Consider the following 23,311-nt stretch of genomic DNA (forward strand, 5'->3'; position numbering starts at 1 on the left):
TCAAGGTAATATACAGATGTATCATTGTGCAGAAGCGGTCATGTGCCTCAAGTCATCTATAGCATCTCAATATGTAGATCACACCCTTGTATCTAATCCCATCATGCGTGACATGCCCTAGACCAGTGTATCTAATCCTATCACGTGTGATGCAGCCAAACCTCGTGTATCTTAACCCATAATGCATGATACGCCCCTGAATTGTATATCTAATCCCATCATGTGTGATACATCTCAGAAATGTGTATCTAACTTCATCATTTGATACACTACACTGAGCCCTGTATCTAGCTATGTGGAGTGTAACACACGCTGGTATTAATCACAGCACGTGATACACTCCTTGGATCTAATCCCAGTACATGATATAGCAAGCAGCACCAACTTACAGAAACAGCACTGACAGCCGTCCTTGGTTACACTGTCCACATCTCAGTATTGTTTTGCATTCATCAACAAAATCATCCTTCCTTATCCTTTTGCAGACACAGAGAAGGGGAAGGAGGGGTGACATGAGACATGTGAGCAGATTCAGCCACATTTACTGCAGTGGTATCCGAGTGGCGGTGAGAAAGCACATGTACAACATTTGCATCATTCAATTGCAACGTCAGAAAGCCAGTAACTCGCAGCGGCTCCGGAGCATGTGCATGCAGTAAATGAGTGCGCATGCCTGAGAGCTGCTTGTCACTGCGCAAGTGCGGGGTGCAGAGAAGATTCCTGTGATGTTGGGCCAGTACTTGTAGAACAATCAAAGTGTGTATAAGATGATGAAACCGTGACTGTAACCCACCCCCTATGACTGGAAAACAAGGTAGAATATAACCATAGAAAATGTTGTCTTGGAGATGATTTCAAGCAAAACGGGCCGTAAACAATGTGTGAGTGAGGCATATTGCATCACTAACACCACACTGGGGCCAATTTAATAGTGAAAAATTAAGTGTCAGGTTCCCTTTAAAAAGAATTACAATTCTATAATCTGCTGTAGGGATATTACAGGAATCTCACCTGAGCTGTCGTAAGAGCTTGAATCCTTCTTGGCTGCTGCAGCTTTGGCAGCTGGAGTTTTTGCAGCGGGCTTTGCAGGGGTTACTTTCCCAGCAGCCTTTGCAGTTGGAGTTTTGGCAGCGGCCTTCACTGGCGCTTTCTGATCTTCTTCATCACTTGAATCTGTATATACATTAACACACGGCCAATCAGGAGTCTGTAACCTCCATTTTGTTATTCCAACCTTATAGGCTTAACTATGGATGTTTATGACATAGCAGCAAACCAAATTGCATTACGGGGAGCCTCCTGCTTCTGCAAAAAAAGTAGGTGCCGTAGTCGAGACTGCCAGCAGCATCTAAGGCGTTAAATAGCCGAAAGAGAACACATCACCATTCTGGGCCAATAAAATAAATTGTTGGCTGTATAATATAACTTCTATGCCCGCACTGAGTAATCGGTCATAGTACAACAGTTTTCAGAAATGACCCGCTCATGGCTGCTTATTATAAGGACAAATGAAAGTTTGACATGCAGAAACATCCTCTTTAAGACTGGCAACAAACAAATACAACCACCCACCTGAGCTGTCAGAGCTGGAGGCCTTTTTGGCTGCCGCAGCTTTTGCTGGAGTCAATTTTGCAGCAGTTTTTCCAGGGATCACTTTTGCAGCAGCTTTTGCAGGTGGAGTTTTTGCAGCAGGCTTTGCAGCAGACTTCACTGGTGCCTTTTCTTCTTCTTCATCACTTGAGTCTGTTTATAAAGGATGATCAATGTAATATACAACCTATACTGGTATATAATCTCCATTTTGATGTTTCTATAAGCATAGCTATTAATCCAAGTGCTACTGCAATACACAAAGGGTAGCAATAGAATAGCTCCTTTGTACGCCAAGTTCACAACACGGCCATGACAGCACATCAGACTTGACAGGTGAAAGATGAGCATTACTATTAAATCTATGTTACATGATAGAAGTTGCAGTGCCTATTCCCATCACATACAAGGCAAACCTGTATGTATCTGGTTGGCATCCTACAATTGCTATACAAGGAGTACTTTGTAACAACGCTTAGATGCCATAATCATCATTTAGAGTGGAATATCAGGTGTTAAACTGCAGCCAGCAGACATCTTTCACCACAGCTAATTAGTCTGCATAGTACAAATGGCGCCCACAAGTGATTATGTAGGCAGAACTCCTAAACTTGCACCATCTCTGCTCCAAATTACATGGCAGTACAGAATAGCCTGCGAAAAGTGAAAAAAACATTCTATAAACCATACCCATATTTTAAACCCTTCCCAAAGTGTGACACTATGCATACATCACATGTTTGGGTGACAGTGTTTGGAGCCCACACATGCCGATACTGGAGCGGGCTTTATTGCGGATTTTGAAAGTTTGTCTTTTTATTCAAAGTCCAAGGGCTTCTGTAGTTATGTGCTCAGTGGCCGTCGGACATGTTATCACTCTGACAGGTTCTTTTTAGCACTCCGTTCCCAATTGCCTCTGCTCACTAAGGCTTCTTTCACACTTCAGTTGTTTGGTGTCAGTCAGCTCCGACATAGTGACGGATCGACGGATCCGTCACAATTGTTGAGAAAACGGTTCTAACGGATCCGTTTTTGTGACGGATCAGTTACTTGGGGGTTGTCTGGGAAAAGTATCTACATTTTGGAGCATGCGCAATTGAAAAAGCGGATTGGGGCGACGGATCCGCCGAAATGACGGTCGCGACGGATCCGTCGCCCATAGGCGGCCATTCTATGGAATGGCGGACGCGACGGATCCGTCGCGAACCGCCATTTCGGCGCAGACAAAAAACGTTATAATGTCCGTCAATGTCTAGACAACGATAAAGATTGAAAGAGGACAGCGCCACACCAGGAAGTGATAGACAGCAATACACTTTATTCTGCCTCCTGCGGCAACGTTTCGGTCCGAGGACCTTTTTCAAGCACAATGTCTAGACAACGTCCGCCAAATTTCGAACGGATCCGTTGCATGGCGATGGAACGGACGACCATTGCCACAATCCGTCGCTAATGCATGTCTATGGGACAATAGCGGATCCGCCCAAAAAAAATATGGCGGATCCGCTATTTGAGGAAAATGGCGGTTTCAGACTGACGCCAAAAGACTGAAGTGTGAAAGAGGCCTAACTTGCTGATCTCTCATTGAGGGGCAGTATACACTAAGGCTTCTTTCACACTAGCGTCGTACTCGGCCCGTCGCAGAGCATCGGGCCGACGTACCGACGCTAGCGTTGTTTGCGCCGCACAACGGGTGCAGCGGATGCTGATTTTCCACGCATCCGCTGCCCCATTGTGAGGTGCGGGGAGGTGGGGGCGCATGCGCGGTCGGAAATGGCGGTCCGTCGGCAGCAAAAAACGTTACATGTAACGATTTTTGCAGCCGACGGTCCGCCACAACACGGCGCAACCGTCGCACGACGGTTGCGACGTGTGGCAATGCGTCGCAAATGCGTCGGTAATGTTAGTCAATGGGGAAAAAACGCATCCTGCAAGCATTTTTGCAGGATGCGTTTTTCGCCAAAACGACGCATTGCGACGTATTGCAAAAAACGCTAGTGTGAAAGTAGCCTTAGCAGTCGGCCAGTACTATTCTGAATGCCTTTCCAGTCCTTTAACAGGGCACTGAATTTCCCTAAGGTCGGAGCATGCAGTAAACCAGCACAGGCAACCAGGGCCCTATCTTCAACAGTCCCAGAATGAATGGAGTGAATGGACCACCGCTCTATTCACATGGGGCTCTTCAGAGCACTGGCTCTCGAGATGGGGGCGGGCCTCAGTGGTCAAACCCCTAGTAATCTGGAAGTTATCCCCTATTCTGTGGCTAGAGGTGACTTCCAAACTTCAGAATACCCCTACACACAAAAAAAAACAAACTGCATGCTATTATTGTGCTGACCTGGGAAATTATGTTGTCAGGTCACTTTTAAGTGGCAATGAGTACCGTATAAACAAAAAAAAAACACAATGGTAGAATCCTCTTTTGTTCACCATTTCACCATTACTTATGTTAATGTAGATAATGTTCTAAAACAAATACAGTAGAATGTCAGTGGAGGGGAAAAAATTGCCCAGATTTTATTGCAGGAGGCTTAAAAATGTCAATCCACAGTGCGCATAACCTTGCAGATTTGTGGATAATATTACCCACTACAGCAAAAGAAAAATCAGTGGTGGGAAAACCCCGAGTCACGACTGCATTATGGCTCCATTTTATACTTGCTGTATCTCAATATGCCTCGGACTTCATGAAAACTTTTTAGTTTTTTCAATGGTCTGGTACAAATCAGACAAAAACCTCGTGTGTGCCGCTGGAAGCTACACGTATGAAGATATTATTTATTATCATTATCTAATATATAAAGCTGAATGTGTGTATGTGTGTATGTCCGGGATTGGCATTAGAACCGTCGCAGCTACAGCCACAAAATTTTGCACAGTCACACGTCTGGGCCCCGAGAGCGTCATAGGCTATGTTGTGAGGTGAAATTTTAACCCCGCGCTTTCCAATTCACCAAACAATTTTGCCCCTATCTACATAATGGGGAAAAAATGAAAGGAAAAGTGTTGGAGGCAAATTAACAGCTGCCAGATGTGAACAAGGGGGAGTTAAAGAATGACAGCGATGGCGCCAAAGAGTATATACTGTACAGTTGCTAAGGTGGGGCCCCGACATGGGATAATCAAAACACCATCACGGGGATATGAACACACACACAAAATGCGCCACACACTACCACGTGCTCAAACACATATACCACCCTCAGCGCACATTTCACCACACATACACCAACCTCGCCACATAAAAGTAGAAACACAAAAGTCGCCGCTCAAAACTCGCCACGCGCAAAACTCTCCACATGCAAAACTCGCCACACGTGCAAAACTCACCTCATGGAAAACTCGCCACACGCAAAACTTGCACACGCGGAAAAATTGCCACATGCACAAAAGTGGCAACACATGCAAAAGTTGCCTCACACAAAACTTGCACATACTCAAAAGGCACCACACATAAAACTCGCCACGCGCAAAACTCGCCATGCGCAAAACTTGCTGCACACAACTTGCTACACTAACAAAAAGTTGCTACACGCATGTCGCCACACAAAACTCATCTCACAAAAGTCCCTACATGCATGTCGCCACACGCAACTCAACACACACAACTTGACACACGAAACTCGCCCTAAAACACACACAAGTCTGGAATTATCCTTCAAAAACAAAAATCTGATTAATAAGCAGACAAAAATACTGACCAAATAAGGTGTGAACGAGGGCTAATACAGGAGGAGATGACATACAGATATATACTATATACAGGAGGAGATGACACACAGGTATATACTATTTACAGGGGAGATGACACACAGGTATATACTATATACAGGAGAGATGACACACAGGTATACACTATATAGAGGAGGAGATGACATACAGGTACATACTACATACAGGAGGAGATGACATACAGGTATATACTATATACAGGAGGAGATGACACAGGTATATACTATATAGAGGAGGAGATGACATACAGGTATATGCTATGTATAGGAGGAGATGACATACAGGTATATACTATATACAGGAGTAGATGACACAGATATATACTATATATAGGTGAGATGACACAGGTATATACTATATACAGGAGATTACATACAGGTATATACTATATATAGGAGGAGATGACATACAGGTATATACTATATACAGGGGAGATGACACAGCAGGTATATACTATATACAGGGGAGATGACATACAGGTATATACTATATACAGGAGATGACATACAGGTGTATACTATATATAAGGGAGATGACAAACATGTATATACTGAGGTGAAAATGAGAGGTGTGAGGTGAAAATGAAGAGGTGTGAGTGCAAAATGAGAGGAGTGAGGGAAAATAGTGAAGTGATCGGAAAGTGACAGATGTGAGGTCGAAATGACAAGTGTTAGGGGGGAATGAGAGGAGTGAGGGGGAAAATAAGAGGAGTGAGGGGGAAAATGAGAGGTGTGAGGGAGAAAATGAGAGATGTGAGGGGGAAAATGAAAGATGTGATGGGGAAAATGAGAGGCGTGATGGGAAAATAAGAGAAGTGAGGTGCTATAACTAACCACAGATATTTACTATGCCCAGGCAACGCCGGGCTCTTCAGCTAGTTTATATATAGCACCATTGATTCCATGGTGCTGTACAGCTATGTACATCTCTATCTGCTCAGTACTACTGCAGTGCATTGCCATGTACAGTATGTTAGACATGCCCAAAACAGGCTACTCACCTGAGCTGTCAGAACTGGACTCCTTTTTGGCTGCAGCTGGCTTTGCAGGGGTCACTTTTGCAGCTGGCTTTGCAGGGGTCACTTTTGCAGCTGGCTTTGCAGGGGTCACTTTTGCAGCTGGCTTTGCAGGGGTCACTTTTGCAGCTGGCTTTGCAGGGGTCACTTTTGCAGCTGGCTTTGCAGGTGCCTTCTTGTCTTCATCGCTTGAGTCTGTTAATAGGAGTCATTTTACTGACTATATAGCCACAGCTACAGATGTTATAGGATATTATTAAAGGGAACCTATCAGCTGATATATGCTGCTCAAACTGTGAGCAGCATGCCTCAGCCTCTGACTGCGACCACAGCATGTATGTTTTATTGTATGTAAGAAAAACACACTTTTAATCACTGCAGCGCATGTGGGTCCCCGGCGGCTTTTCCCCACCCGATGACACTCACTGACCAGTCTCTGCCTATAAGCGCACATAGGTAGAGACATAGTCACTGTCAGCGGGGGGGGGGGGGGGTATAGGAAAGCCGCCGGGAACCTGCCTTTACGACTAGACACCCGCGTGGATCGGTCCCTGGCGATAATTAAAATGTAGGTTTTCCTTTGGAATGCCGCAGTGTCTCAGAGTAAACCAGACATGGCTGTGATAGCAAAGCCAGGAGCGGATACACGATGCCCATAGATTGGGCAGCATGTATGTCAGCTGACAGGTTCCCTGGATTAATTATTTTTATATATTGATAGATCAGTTAATTCTGAATGCAGTGAAACCAAATATGTGCATTTTTTATTTTAATTGTTTTATTTTGAATGAGGTGAATGGGGGGGGGGGGGATTTGAACTTCTATATTTTTTTTATATTCAAAATGTTTTTATTTATTTATTTTTTTTACTTTTCACTTGCTTAAATATTCTCCATGGAAGACTAGAAGCTGCGATAGTCCGATGGCCTCTGCTGCATACAGGCGATGATCAGATTGCCTGTGTGTAGCAGAAATGCTCACTTGCTATGAGACAGCTGGGCGGCGCTCATAACAGTCCGGCAATGACAACCACAGGGGTCTCTTGTAGGCCCCGGGTTGTCATGCCAACCCATCGGTGACCCGCAGTCATGTGATATGGGCGGCGATAGGCAGGATTAGTGGCCGGGAACGATGCGGGCTCAGCACCGGAACCCACATCAAAGGGAGGGACATGACATGCGCCGTACATGTACGGCGCATGTCGTGAAGGAGTTAAATCTGTGCTGGATAATAGAAGTTAAAGGAATTCTGCAAGAATAAAAGCATATGGCTCATGCACTAAATGTCATTTTTGTTGTAACACTTACATAAAATGCTAAATATCCCTACCATTGAAATGATGTTACTATAAAAAAAAAAGGAAACACTCACCAGAACTGTCAGAGGAACTGGAGTCTTTTTTGTTCTGAGGGGGCTTTACAGCACTCGTTACAGGTGTACTTTTCTGTGCTGCGGGGGTGGAAACCTTGCCTGCAATATTTTTTGGTGCTGGTTTGGACACATTTTTTTCATCTTCATCACTTGAATCTAATGGAAATTAATCAGTTTTTATTAGATATAAGATGACACTAAGTCCTCCAAGTGGTGTGATTAACAACCTGCAACTAAATTAAATGACAGAATTTTCAACCAATAATACTGTATGTCACTCCTGACATGGTAATTTGCTTTGAGCTTTTTTCCTCCCCTTCTTCCAAGAGCCCTAACTTTTTTTTAATATTTCTGTCGATATAGCCATATGAGAGATTGTTTTTCAGGCGGGATGAGTTGTACTTTTGAATAACAAAATCCATTTTATCAAGTGATATACTGAGAGAAGAAAAAAAATTTCTAGGTGCAGCAAAATTAAGAAAAATAAAAACGCAATTCAACAATAGTTTTTTGTTTTTACACTGATCTTTATATTGTAAAAACGAACTTGCAATAAGATTACAAAGGTCAGTACAATAAGAGATACCAAGCATGGACACTGAATACAGAAATTTGTTTAAAAAGAAAACATTTTGACTTTCTATTTTTCCAGATCCATAACATTTTGTTTGAATTTTTGGAGGTGGGCTTGTTTTTTGCACCCTGACGTGACATTTTTATTGATGCCATTTGGGTTAAAAAGAGGGATTTTTGGTTCTTACCGTAAAATCTCTTTCTTGGAGCCTTCATTGGGGGACACAGGTAACCAAGGGTGTATGCTGCTGTCGCTAGGAGGCTGACACTATGCAAATAAAGAAAAGTAACTCATCCCCGGCAGTATACACCCTCCGACAAGCACCAGGCAATTCAGTTGGTGCAAAAACAGTAGTAGGAACAAGTATAAACAACTCAACCTATGTACCAACCCACAACAATGGCACGTTGGCCAATACGGTACAACATAAAGGGAGGGTGCTGTGTCCCCCAATGAAGGCTCCAAGAAAGATTTTACGGTAAGAACCAAAAATCCCTCTTTCTTTCTCGCTTCATTGGAGGACACAGGTAAACATAGGACGTCCAAAAGCAGTCCCTAGGGCGGGATAATAAGAAAAGAGAACTAGGTCGGCCGGTGCGAAACCGCCGCCTGCAGTATCTTCCTACCCAGGCTCGCATCCGCAGAAGCCTGAGTGTGCACCTTGTAGAATTTCACAAAGGTGTGGATGGACGACCAAGTTGCGGCCTTGAAAACCTGAGAGGCCGTAGCTTGGTGACGAACTGCCCAAGAAGCTCCCACAGCCCGAGTAGAGTGAGCCCTCACCCCCGGGGTAGGCTGTTTGTCTTGAAAACGGTATGCCTCCAGGACCGCCGAACGGATCCACCGAGCAATTGTGGACTTAGAGGCGGGGAGCCCCTTCTGACGACCTTCCGAGACGACAAACAGAGGGTCGGACTGACGAAAATGAGCAGTTCTGGCAACGTAGACTTGGATAGCCCTGACCACATCCAAATTGTGGACAGATTTCTCCAAAGGATGAACTGGGGAAGGGCACAAAGAAGAAAGGACGATGTCTTCATTGATGTGAAAAGCCGAAACGACCTTTGGCAGAAAAGGGACAGGCCGAAGGACAACTTTGTCATGATAAAGGACCAGAAAGGGAGAACGACAGGACAACGCTGCCAACTCGGAAACACTCCAGATCGAGGTGATGGCGACCAAAAAAGCAACTTTCCAGGAAAGAAGCGAAAAAGAGATGTCCCGAATCGGTTCAAAAGGCGTACACTAGAGGGCGCAGAGCACAAGGTTGGGGTCCCAAGGAGCTACTGGAGGATGGTAAGGAGGTGCAACATGAGCAACCCCCGAAGGAAGGTTCTCACCTGCGGGAGAGAAGCAAGGTCTTTTTGAAAGAGAATTGACAAGGCAGAAACCTGACCCTTTAAAGTGCTCAGGGAGAGGTTCGAATCTCGGAGTCGGAGACCCGACTGAAGAAAACCGAGAAGCGAAGGAGGGGTAAAAACCATAGGGATAGACCGTTGACGTCACACCATCGGAAAAAGGCCTTCCAACATCTATGGTAGATACAGGAAGATGTCGGTTTCCTAGCTCTTATGTTTTGTATGACACGTTGAGAAAAACCTGCGTCCTTCAGAATCGCGGCTTCAACGGCCATACCATTAGATTCAGAGACCGAGAACTCGGGTGGAAGAGGGGACTCTGAGATAGAAGATCCGGACGGTCTGGGAGCCTCCAAGGTACGTCCGATAACATGTTCACTAGCTCCGCATACCAGGCCTTGCGGGGCCAATCTGGAGCTACTAAAAGAACGGGAACCCCCTCTGACTTTATCTTCTTTACGACCCTTGGAAGCAAGGCAAGAGGAGGGAACAGGTAAGATATCTGAAACTGGGCCCTCGAGATCACGAGAGCTTCGCAGCCGACGGCCCTCGGATCCCGGGATCTGGATAAATACTGGGGAACCTTGTGGTTTGCTTGGGAGGCCATTACGTCGACGTCCATCAAGCCCCACCTTTGGCAAATCTGGTCGAAGACAGCGGGGAGAAGAGCCCACTCACCTGACATGAGTCCGACGGCTGAGAAAGTCGGCTTCCCAATTGTCCATCCCTGGGATGTGGACAGCTGATATGGAGGGAACTTGGTTCTCCGTCCACCGGAGAATCTTTGCCACCTCCGTCATGACTTGCTTGCTGCGAGTCCCTCCCTGATGGTTTATGTAAGCTACAGCTGTGGCGTTGTCCGACTGAATGCAGACCAGTTTCCATGAGAGGAGGGGCTGCCAGCGGAGGAGGGCTAGAAAAATAGCCCTGATTTCCAAGAGATTGATTGGGAGGCGTGCCTCTTGAGCGGTCCAGCGCCCGTGGGCTGTGAGGTGGAGAAAAAACGCACCCCACCCCTGGAGACTGGCATCGGTGGTGATGAAATGCCAGCGGAGGGGGAGAAACTATCTCCCGCGCAGAATGGAAGTGGATAGCGTCCACCAAGTGAGACTGTCTCACATCGAGAGGGAGGCGAACTGGGCGGTCAAAGGAGAGTGGATTCCTGTCCTAAACTGACAGAAGGGCCAGCTGGAGAGGGCGAGAGTGGAACTGAGCATAAGGGACCGCTTCCATGGAAGCGACCATCTTGCCCAGAACCCTCATGCCGAGCCGTAGAGGTAGAGCGGTAGGACGCTTTAGGACTTTGATGCCCTCCGAAGAGAGAGGAATTCCTCCCTTGGGAGGAAGACCTGAGCCTGAATGGTGACGAATTCCATGCCCAGGAATTCTAGACGCTGGGTCGGAATCAAGGTGGACTTTTGTTCGTTGATTATCCAACCGAGGCGGGTTAACGTGCCCAGAATGATCTGCAAACTGACCACAGTCGCGGCGAGATGGACCCTACGAGATAGGGGATTCTCGTAATCCCCTTCGACCGAAGGATGGCCATGACCGCCGCCATTACCTTCGTAAAGACTCTGGGGGCGGACGCCAAGCAGAAAGGAAGAGCCGTGAATTGGAAATGTTGGTCCTGGATCGCGAAACGAAGGAACCTCTGATGCTGAACACAAATCGGAATGTGCAGATACGCATCCCGAATGTCCACAAAGCACAGACATTCTCCTGGTTCCATGGAGGCGATCACCGAGCGCAAGGACTCCATCTTGAAGTGCCGAATCCGGAGGTGGCGGTTCACCCGTTTGAGGTCCAAAATCGGGCGGAGAGCCGTCTTTTTTCGGAACTACAAATAGATTTGAGTAAAAACCGGAAAACCGCTGGTTGGAAGGTACTGGGACGATTACCCTTGAGGCGAGAAGGGAATCGACTGCCTCAAAAAGCCCTGGGACATGGGAGGGCTGTTTGGGCGGGTGGGAACGTCTTCCTGGGGGCGACGAAAAGTCTATTTTGTAACCTGATGCGACAATCTCCCTGACCCAGGCGTCGTCGACCACCGATAACCAAGGCTCTGTGAACAGGAGAAGCCTGCCTCCCACCCTGGAAAGATTTCCAGGTGGGGGTGACCCGTCATTTTGAAGAAAATCTGTGGTCGCGAGAACTGGAAGATTTGGAGGAGCGGCCTTTAGCTCTCCAGTGAGGGGTAGGCCTGATAGAAGGCTTCCTTCGGTCCCTTTAAGTGGAAGACAGGTCATGCTGAGAGGCACCACCTGAGGAGGCGAAGGAGCGAAAGGAATGGGGTCCCTTTCTATTGAAGGGACACCTAGGCTTAGATTGCGGAACAGAAGTGCTCTTACCACCCGTGGCGTCCGAGATCATTTGGTCTAGCTGCACTCCAAAGAGCCTGGATGCCTGTAAAGGCAGACCTGTAAGGGGGATCAGCGTTCCACGCCTTCAGCCAGAGGACACGGCGAATGGCAACAATATTGCTGTTTGCCCTTGCAGAGCAAGCAGCCACATCCAGAGAAGCATTCAGAAGGTACTTTCCAGCCAGTGAAATCTGATCAGCTAAATCCGCTAGCTCCTGTGCGGGGGCCGAAGCTACAATGCCTCTGCGCAGGATTTTGGCCCAGGCCGACACCGCTTTCGCCACCCAGGTAGAGGCGAAATTGGGGCAGAGAGAGGTACCAGAAGCTTCAAAAGCTGATTTGGTTAGAGCCTCAATTCCGCGTCAGGAATGGACAGCACTGTCTGGGAGGATAATCTAGACACAGGTGGATCTACCTTAGGAGATTCGGACCATTTGCTAACAAGGTCTGCAGCAAACGGGTATAAAATGTCTAAACGTTTCCTCCCTGGAAAACGTTTACCAGGGTTTTCCCAATGTCTAGACGTAGTGTTATCAAATTCCTTATGAATGGGAAAAACTCTAGAAGGACGCTTCATCCGTTTGAAAGAAACGGAGATGTCCTGAGAAGCTGCCTCTTCCTCCTTAAGCTCAAGCGTTTGAATAATGGCTGAGATAAGGCTGTCAACCATACTGCGTTGCGCAAGTCTGACCTGAGTCAGAATCCGACTGAGGATACATCTGACCCGACGTCCACCTGCAAAGAGTGGGAACGGGTAAAGAGCGGTATTCCGGCTGACGCAGTTGGATCCGGAGAAGTAGATGAAGAACTAGACAGAAAACGCTTTCTGGCTCTTTTCTCAAGTCTACCACTGTGAGGGTCTTGGACAGGTGCGAGCGAATCGCTATGAAAAGCGTTCGTGGAACTGGTGGCAGTAGTCAGCAGTGGAGTATGTTCTAGTACCTGAACCATGGACTGAGACACTTTAGTGAGGTCGGAGACTGATTGAGACATTGCAACAGCCCACTCCGGGGGAGGGGGAGTGCACTCATCCCGAGCATTAGTGCACAGAAGGCAGCTGGTCGGGAAAGCACGAAGAGGAGGCACGCCATCAATCACCCTAAACCTTTTCGGCTGTCCGTGGAGGCGCTGCATGTTTATTCATGTGACGCGTTGCCATGGAGCCGGCGAGCATGCGCACTGGTTTTGGGACATTCTCCTCATGCGGCGAACCAGGTTAACCTTTGACGCTACGGATGGCCGGTCATGTGAATAAACTGGGTGGCGTCTTGATGGATGCGGATATGGAGCTTGGATTGGCTCTTCTATATGGGGCTGATGAATTGTCGGAACGCCTTTCGGCTGTCCGTGACGGCGCTGCTTGTTTCTTCGCATAATGCGTTGTCATGGAGCTGGTGGGCATGCGCAATAGGTTTGGGACCTGTGTTTATGCGGGGAGCCAGGTGAGCCTCTGAGGTAATGGATAAAGGATCATGTGATTAGCCTGGGAGGTGGTTCGTTTGATGCAGGTATAGAGCCAGGATTGGCTCCACTACACAACGCTGGTTATGTTTTGGTGTCCCTGATTGGATTTCCATCACAGGTACAGATTGGTGGATTATGAGAGATGTGATACAAGCTTAGCTATAGGCAGCTCGCGTGCATAATGGCCCCTAGGAGCGTTCTGATAGGTTCAGATGTGACAGGCAATGTTGTTTGTTTACGTTCCAAGTTTTCACATGTGTCTACTAATATGATCAAAAGAGTATTGTCCACAAATGGGAGTTTTCAGTGTCACTGTGATAAGTTTTTAACTGTATATGTTTCACTGTTCATATATTTTTCTACTGTTGTTATGATCACCTAACATGATGTATGTAAATTTCGTAGGCGGACCTAATTAGTGGTGGTCATCCACTTCCTATTTAAGGCCGTCATGTCGATTGTCATGTATGCTTGATAAAGACCCCCTGAGGTTGAAACGTCGCACTTATGGCACGATAAAGTGTTTGTTGTCTTCACCTGGATTGGATGCTGTCCTTCACTTCAAACCTTTAGTAGGCCCCTGGTTATCATCCCACAATCAGGCAAATAGGCAGTTGGCCCTCTGGTTAGTTTGCATGCAATAAATGCTGGCGTCAAATTGATAAGGGCATTCAACAGGTTAACAGCCACAGGCGGAGCTCTACTCTAAATGCTGCCAATCGCTGAATAACTGCCATCATCAGCTGACAAAGATGCGGGCTCAACTCTTGAGCCAGCATCAAAGAACAGGTCTGACCTATGATGTACTAGTATGTCATATTTGGGGAAGGGTTTAATATTACTGTCTCTATCCACTTAACGTCACAACCAATTTTCGTTTCAACCACTTTTTTCCTTTTCTTCTTCCAAGAGTCATGACTTTTTATTACAATACATAGTGTGCACTAAATCTCCCAGGAAAAAGTACCAAGATGGCAATGCAGGTGTATTTAAGCCCCATAACTTAAATACAGTGTTATTTAAGGGGTTGCCCTTGTTAGCCTCCTAGCGACAGCAGCATACACCCATGGTTACCTGTGTCACCCAATGAAGAAACAGTGTTATTTAAGGGGTTAACAAGCAATAACCGGAACTAGCTCCCATTGCTGCTGTTAGAGGCGGGTGCAAGCTATGTAACACTGACGATACATGTCTTATGCCTTATGTGGAGCGGCTAAGTTAAAGATCCCTCTTCATACACCCAAACCTGCTCCAACATGGATATATGTAATAGAGACAAATATAACAGAAGATAACAGGTCTATATTTTACTGTAGTAATAGATCGATGCTCAGCCTTAGAAGTATCGATAAGCCCAAGGTCGTGTCTCTGCATTTTATGTGGGTTCCTGCGCTGAACCCGCATCTTTCCCTGCACAGAACAGTTGATCTTATCAGCGGTCATAGGCTTCTAACAGCTGCGGGTGGATCAGCAGCTGTTAAGTGCTGCTGTCAGAGATTTAACACGAACAGTGCAGAAGTGTGTCACACCCACGCATCAGTGCCCCTGTCACACGATCACGGGGTGCCGATGGACAGCATTCATAGGAGATCACGATTTATGCTACTCATAGCAGGGCTCAAGCCCTACTGTGTGTAGCACAGGCGATCGAATGATCACAGCTTTAAGTCTCATAAGGAGACTATTCAAGTGAAAAAGAAATGTTTTTAATAAAAAAAGAAATAAAAAAAAAATCCATTTAAAAAAAAAATAAAAAATACTCACTGAGTATCACTGAGTTCAGAAATGACAGATCTATCAAAATAGAAAGTAGATTAATCCAATATACCGTTGTGATAGAAATATATCATGTAGATCTCACTTGCATGTATACTCCTCTATAATCATATATACTCATATACTCACAGCTAATATATACATTATAATCAATGGTTTAAAATGGCTGACATGAACGGATATAAGCCAGACAGATTGTATGGGGTTTTCCATCTCAAAAACGGAACTTGGGCCAGATGTCCTGCAATAATGCCTAGAATATAGCTGAATCTTGCTGAAACGGCAGACCAACAGTGTCAGATGTATTAAGTGCTGATCAGATGTCTCAACTCTGTCCTACATGCAGAGAGCTTAATTCTAGTTGCTTAATCAGCAGTCATATAAGCATTAATCATAATATTCCATATATGTTTAGATAACCAATGACAGAGGAGCTAGACAATATGGTAATTAACTAACCACCCCTAACAACCCCTAACCACTCCTATATGCCATCATAAAAACTATGTATGTACAATAAACTATCAGTATTGATGGAATGTTATTGACACAACATGGTGTGCAGTCTCATTCCTTGAGCGCTCAAAATACTCAGTCTTATTGGGAGAGGCCACAGCACACACAGGGATAAATTTATCCAACCCAAATTTTTCCATATCACCGTATATACTCGAGTATAAGCCGAGATTTTCAGCCCAAATTTTTGGGCTGAAAGTGCCCCTCTCGGCTTATACTCGAGTCACGGTGGGCGGCAGGGTCGGCGGGTGAGGGGGAGAGGGCGCTGAGGCATACTTACCTGCTTCCGGGGCTCCTGGCACTGTCCCTGCAGTCCCACGGTCTCCGTGTGCCGCAGCTCTTCCCCTGTACAGCGGTCACGTGGGACCGCTCATTAGAGAAATGAATATGGACTCCACTCCCATAGGGGTGGAGCCGCATATTCATTTCTCTAATGAGCGGTAACGATGACCGCTGATAGAGGAAGAGGCTGCGGCACCGAAGACCAGCTGTCCGGGGGAAGGAGCGGGACGCCGGAAGCAGGTAAGTATTACATATTCACCTGTCCGCGTTCCACACGCCGGGCGCCGCTCCATCTTCCCGGCGTCTCTCCGCAACGACTGTGCAGGTCAGAGGGCGCAATGACGCATTAGTGTGCGCGCCGCCCTCTGCCTGATCAGTCAGTGCAGAGAGACGCCGGGACGGGACGCTGAGGAGCTGCAAGCAAGAGAGGTGAGTATGTGTTTTTTTTTTTATTGCAGCAGCAGCAATGGCACAGCTTTCTATGGTACATCTATGGGGCAATAATGAACGGTGCAGAGCACTATATGGCACAGCTATGGGGCAATAATGAACGGTGCAGAGCACTATATGGCACAGCTATGGGGCAATAATTAACGGTGCAGAGCACTATATGGCACAGCTTTCTATGGTACAGCTATGGGGCAATAATGAACGTTGCAGAGCACTATATGGCACAGCTATGGGGCCATAATGAACGGCATGGAGCATCTATTCACCGGTAGCTGCTGCATTTTCCACCCTAGGCTTATACTCGAGTCAGTAAGTTTTCCCAGTTTTTTGTGGCAAAATTAGGGGGGTCAGCTTATACTCAAGTATATACGGTAGGTAAACTGTGTATTGAGGGAAAAAAAAAATGAACTGGCAGAGTTACGGGATGGGTTTTTTGCCGCTGCAAAATTGCAATAAAATGCATTAAAGTGAGATCAAAACATTTTATCTACCCCAAAATGGTATAAAAAAAAAATCAGCTCAGGGCACAAATATTCGGAAGCCTTCTTTAAAAAAAAAAAAAAAGAAAATCTATACATGTTTGGTATCTGTGTACTTGTACAGACCTGGAGAATCATAATGGCAGGTCAGTTTTAGTATTTCGTGAACATGGTAAATAAACAATTGCGGAATTGCACTTTTTTTTTTTTGCAACTTCGCCACACTGGGAATTTTTACCCCCATTTTCCAGTATACTATATGGTGAAATCAATGGAGTCAATCAAAAGTACAACTTGTCCCTCCCAAAAAAAAAAAAAAAGCCCTCATATATTAGCGGAAACATAAAAAAGGTTATCGCTCTGGAAGAAGAAGGAGGAGAAAAAAACAAATCACAATAACGGAAAATCGCAAGCTGGTGAAAGGGTTAAAGAAAGAAAAAGCCCCACTTGTTTGTAAAACTAACCTGAATCTCTGGACGGTTCTTGTGCCTTTTTAGCGGCTGGTTTCACAGCTTGTGCAGGGGATTTTCCTGGAGTGGTTTTACCTACCAAACACAAAAGCATCAACTTTACACCACTGAAACCTTCAGCTGTCAATTCAAGTGCAGGAGGGGTATTCGATCTCACCCCCTATCAACATGTGTTAGGCTATGTGCACACGGTGCGTTTTAGCGGCATTTCTTCTGCGTGGAAAGGGGCCAAAACCGCTATGGAAACCTTATGCAAACTAATTCAATGAGAATCCTGAAGTGCAGTGCACATGATCAGTAAATTTCCTTGAGTATTTGCAGTGAGTTTTTTTCTGCAGCATACCAATTCCCTGTACAGATTAGTAGCGTTTTCCACACATTGACTTCAATTGAATCAGTCAAATCCGCAGCAAAAACGCAAGTATAAAAATGTTTGCAGATTTGCCGAGTTTTTGTTTGCGTTTACCCTCTTCCTATGGTGTTTTCCTCACTGTCATCTGTGTGACAGCGTTGAAAACACTGGTGCGGTGGTTCTTATTGGAGGTAACGCTACTGCCGGTAAAACAGATCGCTGCGGGGTCATATTGTCAGATGTCAACGTGACCCCACAGAACTCCTGTGACCCGCAGCGGTGACCCGCAGTATAAGGCCTACCGAAGGTCAGCAGGCGTGGGCTGATGAGACAACTCCGTCCATCAGCCTACGTCTGCTGTCACTGAACAGTGATGGCAGGAGCAGCGGATGGGAGTAGTCTCTCGTAAAATGTAAAATAAATTACCTACATATGCAAATATAGTTTAGTTTTTTTTTTGTGAGTTGTATAAAGTGCAGTTGATCTTTGAATACATGCCCCTTTGCAGCTACTATGGTTGAGCAGGCGAAAAGCATACATATTGGCAGATCTTACATCTGCCTTAGGCTGGTACCAGCGCAGGCGCCTTTATCTTGATTCTCTTGTGGCTACATTACACACGCGCGGGCACTGCTATGGCTGTAACTTCCAGGTTATGGAGATTGTGTCGCAAACAACCTCAGAAGGTTGGTGTTCACGTTAAAATACAACCATAGTAACAGCGTTAACCTTCTATTGTAGAGACTGGGCAGTCATCAACATCAGGCGATTGATTTGTGTCCACCTATCTGGACTGTGTTTGCACACCTGCATGTGTTCCTGAAGTGTATATATGACCGGCTTATTTACCCCTGCATTCACTTCCCCTGACGAAGCTGCCTCTGAGCAGCGATACGCGTGGGGTTTTTACTTCACCCCCCCCCCCCCCTTCTTTCCATCTGGACTCTTTATGCTGTTCCATCCATGGCCCCCATTTCTGAGGTGGGGTTTGGTGACTATACCTTGCTATTTATAGACACTTAAAGCTACCATGATGCTTTCCTCAGCAAAAACCTTATTATAGATATTAGGCGGCATACTTAGGAGGTTTCTCCTTTCCCTTTCTCTGAAGGATTTGGAGATTAGGTAGGACTTCAGGCGTATCATTACATATATATATATATACTCTCTGTAGACCCCTTTTGGGATATGTATTGGCTATGATACAGCCTATATGTCTATACAATTCCAGTTCTGTTATGGGACATATATATTTATGCACACTTCTTTCAGCCTATATAAGTTTTTTTTGATTGTATATTATTTATGATTAACGTGGTGCATTTTGCATATGCTGTGGTTTGGTTTCCTCAATTTGTGGCTTCATATATATATTTGGACCTTTTATAGGTACCTTCAGTCCTATTTTGCACATATGGGGGTGAAGTGTATTGGGTTGTGTGTTGTATTTTAAATGATTTTAAATTGATTGTTCAGGGTTAAATAAAGGTTATTCATTTATTCTTACTTACGGATGTGCTTACCATCATTAGCCTTGTCTTTTCTCCTTCCCTTCATTACAAATAAAAATAAAAAACACATACTAACCTATTACCAAATCCCAGTTGCCCTCGTTTCCTAGAAATCCTCAGAAGTAATAAACCACCATGTACTCACCTGTCCGCTGTAGTCCACGTAATCCAAAGTGTCCCACGGGAGATGCCACTGCCTCTACCTGGCCGCCGGCGATACACTGCGGGAGCGATTACCTCCTGTCAATTGTATCACTGAGCTGCCGTGAGAGAGTTCACTGGAGTTTATCAGCTGATCACCTCCAGTGCTCTCACTTACAGCACCACTGCTGCGTGAGAACTTTCAGCTGATGAACTCTGGTGAACTCTCACGGCAGCTCAATGATACCCTGCGGGAGCGATTATCTCCCATCAGTGTATCGCCGGCTGTCTGAGAGCAGTCACATTAGTGACTGCACTCAAAGTCATCAGGATCCTCGTGGGACATTATGGATTATCTTCTCCGCGGACAGGTGAGGAATATTGTGGTTTATTATTTTATTTTTGTTGCAGGATACGCCAGTGTCAGTGGATTAAGCATTCAGTAAGTATGGTTTAATTAACCCCTTCATGACCCAGCCTATTTTGACCTTAATGACCTGGCCGTTTTTTGCAATTCTGACCAGTGTCCCTTTATGAGGTAATAACTCAGGAACGCTTCAACGGATCCTAGCGGTTCTGAGACTGTTTTTTCGTGACATATTGGGCTTCATGTTAGTGGTAAATTTAGGTCGATAATTTCTGAGTTTATTTGTGAAAAAAACGCAAATTTGGCGAAAATTTTGAAAATTTCGCAATTTTCACATTTTGAATTTTTATCCTGTTAAACCAGAGAGTTATGTCACACAAAATAGTTAATAAATAACATTTCCCACATGTCTACTTTACATCAGCACAATTTTGGAAACAAAATTTTTTTTTGCTAGGAAGTTAGAAGGGTTAAAATTTGACCAGTGATTTCTCATTTTTATAACAAAATTTACAAAACCTTTTTTTTAGGGACCACCTCACATTTGAAGTCAGTTTGAGGGTTCTATATGGCTGAAAATACCCAAAAGTGACACCATTCTAAAAACTGCACCCCTCAAGGTGCTCAAAACCACATTCAAGAAGTTTATTAACCCTTCAGGTGCTTCACAGCAGCAGAAGCAACATGGAAAGAAAAAATGAACATTTAAATTTTTAGTCACAAAAATTATCTTTTAGAAACAATTTTTTTATTTTCCCAAGGGTAAAAGGAGAAACTGGACCACGAAGGTTGTTGTCCAATTTGTCCTGAGTACGCTGATACCTCATATGTAGGGGTAAACCACTGTTTGGGCTCACGGCAGGGCTCGGAAGGGAAGGAGCGCCATTTGACTTTTTGAAGGAAAAATTGGCTCCAATCTTTAGCGGACACCATGTTGCGTTTGGAGAGCCCCCGTGTGCCTAAACATTGGAGCTCCCCCACAAGTGACCCCCATTTTGGAAACTAGACCCCACAAGGAACTTATCTAGAGGCATAGTGAGCACTTTAAACCCCCAGGTGCTTCACAAATTGATCTGTAAAAATGAAAAAGTACTTTTTTTTTTTCACAAAAAAATTATTTTAGCTTCAATTTTTTCATTTTCACATGGGCAACAGGATAAAATGGATCCTAAAATTTGTTGGGCAATTTCTCCTGAGTACACCTATACCTCACATGTGGGGGTAAACCACTGTTTGGGCACATGGTAAGGCTCGGAAGGGAAGGAGCGCCATTTGAATTTTTGAATGAAAAATTATCTCCATCGTTACCGGACACCATGTCACGTTTGGAAAGCCCCTGTGTGCCTAAACATTGGAGCTCCCCCACAAGTGAGCCCATTTTGGAAACTAGACCCCCCAAGGAACTTATCTAGAAGCATAGTGAGCACTTTAAACCCTCAGGTGCTTCACATATTGATCCATAAAAATGAAAAAGTACTTTTTTTTCCACACAAAATTTTTTTTAGCCTCAATTTTTTCATTTTCACATGGGCAACAGGAGAAAATAGATCCTAAAATTTGTTGGGCAAGTTCTCCTGAGTATGCCGATACCTCATATGTGGGGGTAAACCATTGTATGGGTGCACGGCAAGGCTCGGAAGGGAAGGCGCGCCATTTGACTTTTTGAATGGAAAATTAGCTCCAATCGTTAGCGGACACCATGTCGCGTTTGGAGAGCCCCTGTGTGCCTAAATATTGGAGCTCCCCTACAAGTGACCCCATTTTAGAAACTAGACCCCCCAAGGAACTTATCTAGATGCATAGTGAGCACTTTAAACCCCCACGTGCTTTACCGAAGTTTATACCGCAGAGCCGTGAAAATAAAAAATAATTTTTCTTTCCTCAAAAATGATTTTTAGCCCGGAATTTTTTATTTTCCCAAGGGTAACAGGAGAAATTGGACCCCAAATGTTGTTGTCCAGTTTGTCCTGAGTACGATGATACCCCATATGTGGGGGTAAACCACTGTTTGGGCGCACGGCAGGGCTCGGAAGGGAAGGCACGCCATTTGGCTTTTTGAATGGAAAATTAGCTCCAATCATTAGCGGACACCATGTCGCGTTTGGAGAGCCCCTGTGTGCCTAAACATTGGAGCTCCCCGACAAGTGACCCCATTTTGGAAACTAGACCTCCCAAGGAACTAATCTAGATGTGTGGTGAGCACTTTGAACCCCCAAGTGCTTCACAGAAATTTATAACGCAGAGCCATGAAAATAAATAATTTTTCTTTTCTCAAAAATGATTTTTTAGCCCACAATTTTTTATTTTCCCAAGGGTAACAGGAGAAATTGGACCCCAAAAGTTGTTGTCCTGTTTCTCCTGAGTACGCTGATACCCCATATGTGGGGGAAAACCACTGTTTGGGCACATGCCGGGGCTCGGAAGGGAAGTAGTGACGCTTTGTATTGCAGACTTTGATGGAATGGCCTGCGGGCATCATGTTACGTTTGCAGAGCCCCTGATGTGCCTAAACAGTAGAAACCCCCCACAAGTGACCCCATTTTGGAAACTAGACCCCCCAAGGAACTTATCTAGATATGTGGTGAGCACTTTGAACCCCCAAGTGCTTCACAGAAGTTTATAACGCAGAGCCATGAAAATAAAAAATAATTTTTCTTTCCTCAAAAATGATTTTTTAGCCCGCAATTTTTTATTTTCACAAGGGTAACAGGAGAAATTGGACCCCAATAGTTGTTGCCCAGTTTGTCCTGAGTATGCTGGTACCCCATATGTGGGGGTAAACCACTGTTTGGGCGCACGTCAGGGCCCAGAAGGGAGGGAGCACCATTTGACTTTTTGAACGCAAGATTGGCTGGAATCAATGGTGGCGCCATGTTGCGTTTGGAGACCCCTGATGTGCCTAAACAGTGGAAACCCCTCAATTCTAACCCCAACACACCCGTAACCCTAATGCCAACTCTAGCCATAACCCTAATCACAACCCTAACCCCAACACACCCCTAACCACAACCCTAACCCCAACACACCCCTAACCCTAATCCCAACCCTAACGCTAATCCTAACCACAACCCTAACCCCTAACCCTAACCATAACCCTAACCACAAGCCTAATCTTAACCCTATTTCCAACCCCGGCCCTAATTCCAACCCTAACTCTAATTCCAACCCTAACCCTAAGGCTATGTGCCCACGTTGCGGATTCGTGTGAGATTTTTTTCGCACCATTTTTGAAAAATCCGCAGGTAAAAGGCACTGCGTTTTACATGCAGATTTACCGCAGATTTCCAGTGTTTTTTGTGCGGATTACACCTGCGGATTGCTATTGAGGAACAGGTGTAAAACGCTGCGGAATCCACACAAAGAATTGACATGCTGCGGAAAATACAACGCAGCATTTCTGCGTGGTATTTTCCGCACCATGGGCACAGCGGATTTGATTTTCCATAGGTTTACATGGTACTGTAAACCTGATGGAACACTGCTACGAATCTGCAGTGGCC

General features: G+C 45.4%; 1 protein-coding gene across 6 annotated transcripts in view; it reads right to left on the reverse strand.

Moving 5' to 3' along the window:
• Positions 1 to 23,311, reverse strand: part of NOLC1 (nucleolar and coiled-body phosphoprotein 1) — a 125,963-nt gene that overhangs the window by 24,687 nt on the left and 77,965 nt on the right. For 3 of the 6 annotated variants that reach the window (XM_077259207.1, XM_077259212.1, XM_077259208.1), the window contains 6 exons: positions 17,435 to 17,515; positions 15,232 to 15,261; positions 7,709 to 7,864; positions 6,323 to 6,532; positions 1,573 to 1,743; positions 1,012 to 1,173 (listed from right to left, as the gene is read on the reverse strand). In XM_077259207.1, the coding sequence (XP_077115322.1) occupies positions 1,012 to 1,173; positions 1,573 to 1,743; positions 6,323 to 6,532; positions 7,709 to 7,864; positions 15,232 to 15,261; positions 17,435 to 17,515 (810 nt within the window). The remainder of the gene's footprint in view (positions 1 to 1,011; positions 1,174 to 1,572; positions 1,744 to 6,322; positions 6,533 to 7,708; positions 7,865 to 15,231; positions 15,262 to 17,434; positions 17,516 to 23,311) is intronic. The other 3 variants (XM_077259209.1, XM_077259210.1, XM_077259213.1) reach the window with 1 other exon arrangement.

This window comes from Ranitomeya variabilis, chromosome 4, assembly GCF_051348905.1.
Source record: "Ranitomeya variabilis isolate aRanVar5 chromosome 4, aRanVar5.hap1, whole genome shotgun sequence".
Taxonomy (NCBI): domain Eukaryota; kingdom Metazoa; phylum Chordata; class Amphibia; order Anura; family Dendrobatidae; genus Ranitomeya; species Ranitomeya variabilis.